Source organism: Rhea americana, unplaced genomic scaffold, assembly GCF_003343005.1.
Source record: "Rhea americana isolate MKP2758 unplaced genomic scaffold, rheAme1 scaffold_786, whole genome shotgun sequence".
NCBI lineage: Eukaryota > Metazoa > Chordata > Aves > Rheiformes > Rheidae > Rhea > Rhea americana.
The window spans coordinates 10408-12785 of record NW_028186963.1 but is presented as its reverse complement, the minus strand read 5'-3'; the positions used below and the strand labels follow the sequence as shown (position 1 = coordinate 12785).

At 71.4% G+C, this 2378-nt stretch overlaps 1 protein-coding gene across 1 annotated transcript in view; it reads right to left on the bottom strand.

Annotated features, from left to right (window-relative positions):
* The window catches only part of LOC146585656 (adhesion G protein-coupled receptor B2-like), a 14688-nt gene that overhangs the window by 2059 nt on the left and 10251 nt on the right, over positions 1-2378 (bottom strand). Inside the window, exons 12-17 of the mRNA XM_085322536.1 lie at positions 2284-2319; positions 1545-2203; positions 1175-1210; positions 555-659; positions 334-387; positions 3-147 (exon numbers count right to left, since the gene is read on the bottom strand). Of these exons, the coding sequence (XP_085178662.1) occupies positions 3-147; positions 334-387; positions 555-659; positions 1175-1210; positions 1545-2203; positions 2284-2319 (1035 nt within the window). The remainder of the gene's footprint in view (positions 1-2; positions 148-333; positions 388-554; positions 660-1174; positions 1211-1544; positions 2204-2283; positions 2320-2378) is intronic.

Here is a 2378-nt window from a genome sequence, read left to right as displayed (position 1 = left end):
GCTCTCCCAGTCGGCGCGGCGCAGCTCCAGCCGGTCCCGCTGGGCGCTGGGCAGCGAGCCCAGCGTCATCGCCTTGAACGTGCTCCAGGGCTTCGGCGGCGGCGGCGCTGCCGGCGGCGGCCGCGGCTCCTCGGGGCTGGCCGCGTCCTGCGGGGCGAAACAGGGTGCTGGAACCCTCTCTGCCGCTGGGTGCACGCAGGGCATCCAGCACCCAGCACCCAGACCCGGGGCGGGGGGAGCCACCCTCCTCCTCCGGCCCATCCTGGGGTGCTCTGGACCCCCCGGGCCCGTGCAGGATGGAGCGCATCACCGCCCGGGCCCCCAGGCACTCACGGTGGCCGTGCTCTTCTCCCCGCCGCCCGAGGAGACGCTCCACCGCTTCTCTCGCTGCGGAGGAGACACAGCCCCGCTCAGCGCTCGCCCCACAGCCCTGCACCTCCCCGGGGTGCTGCGTCCGCCCGCAACGCCCCGGCCGGTCCCCGGGGCAGGGGGGTGCAGAGCGGCGGGGGGAGCAGCGCTTGCCGCGGGGCGAGACGCAGCACCGGGGCCCTCACCTTGGAGGTGCCGGTGGCYGGCGCCCGGTACCGGTCCAGCGTGTGAAACTTCTGGTTCAGCTCGTGGTAGAGCTCGGAGTGGCGCTTCCGCGTGTGCATCACCTTCTGCCGGGCGAGAGGGGCCCCGCGGCGGCGGTGGGTGCCTGCCGCCGGCACAGCCCCACGCCCCGGCCCCCCCCTCGCTCGCCACCCCTCTGGGGCACCCCCAAAGCGGGGGGCCCCAGGGCCTCTGCCCCGCAGCGGCACGCCGGTCAACACACGGGCTTAGATATCATGCTGAGCCCCTTCTCGCCAGCCGAGCCCCGCCRGACCCAGCCTGCCCGCGAGCATCAGCTCCTCCCGTAAAGCCAGCTAAAACCCTCCCGCTCCACGCTGGCGTTTTAATCAAGAGCTAATGCTCTTTATTGCCTGGTATCAAACTCCTCGGAGCTTGGTTTGCTCAAATCCACCCGGGGCTGGGGGAGAGGTAACCAAGGAAAAGGTGCTTCGCGCCCGCTGCGCCCGCGGCCGGCTCGCGGGGCCGGGGACCCCGGCGCCGCCCCGGCAGGGCGAGGGACAGGCAGCCAGTGCCCGTCCCGCCGCGGCGCTGCCAGTAATCCCGACCGCGTGGCAGAGCTTACCTCGAAATCCAGATCAGAGTATCGCAACCTCTTCCTCTGGCGGGGGACGCACAGGGCCCGGAGCAGGGACGAGGCAGGGAGGAGACGGACAACAAAACGGAGAGGTCCTTACACACCGGGCAGGCGGGAAGGCGAGGGAGGGCGCTGGGCTGCGCCRCGGAGCCCGGCCGGCGGCACGGGGCTCGCGGCCGGGGCGGGGGGACGTGCCAGCTTCTCCACCCAGGGAGCAGAGCGAGCCCCAGGCGAAGGACAAGGCGAGCACAGGAAGGGGGCAGCACGCTCGTGCGCGCTCGTGCATGCTCTCCGCACCCTGGGCCTCCTCTCCCAGGCGTTTCCCCTCCCGTGCACGTCCCCGGGTGCCCGCGCTCACCTCCAGAGACCCCGCTTTCATCGCCGAGCCGGGCACGGTGCGCGGCATGGTGCGGCTGCGCTCCGAGAGCTCCGAGGCCAGGATCTGCCGCACGGTGGGATGCTGCTTGAACTGGAGGCCGTAGGGATGCTTCAGCGTCCCGTAGGGCTGGTTCAAGTTCACGTTGATGTGGTCCACCGAGACGAAGCTGGGGTAGGCGTCCCCCTCGGCGCCGGGGCGCCCCTTCCCGCCGCCCGGCCCGTCCTCGGYGCCGGCGCTGAGCTTGCCTTCCTCCCGCGGGAAGGGCTTGAGGCTGGCGGTGCGCCGCGGCAGCACCATGTAGTCGCTCTCCAGCGGCGGCTCCTGGGCCCGCAGCCAGCCGTACTCCACGGGCCGCAGGCTGCTGTCCGTGCACAGGTACACGGGGCCCGGCGCCTCCAGGCCGACGCTCTGGGCCGGCGGCTCGCCGAGCTCGTTCAAGCCCGCCACCACGTTGGGCGTCATCTTGGGCACCTGGACCAGGATGCTGGCGGGCGGGATGTTCCCGGGCAGGCTGGAGAAGCCCAGGCCGCCCTCGGAGCTGGTGTTGAGCTTGGGATCTTCGTCCCCATCCAGGGAGATGCGGGACAAGGTGCCCGTGATGGTGGCGGGGTTGCAGGTGTTCACCTCCTTGAAGAGCACTGCGGGCAGGGAGCGGGTGAGCGGCGTCGCGCCCGGCACGGCCCCGCCGCGCCGAGCCCTCCCCGGGCAGAGCCCTCACCTGTCTGACACGCCAGGTCAACGTCCTTTTCAAAATCTGTCTATAAAAACACAGAAAGAGGGGAAAAGAGAGACAGAGAGAGAGAGAAGAGAGGG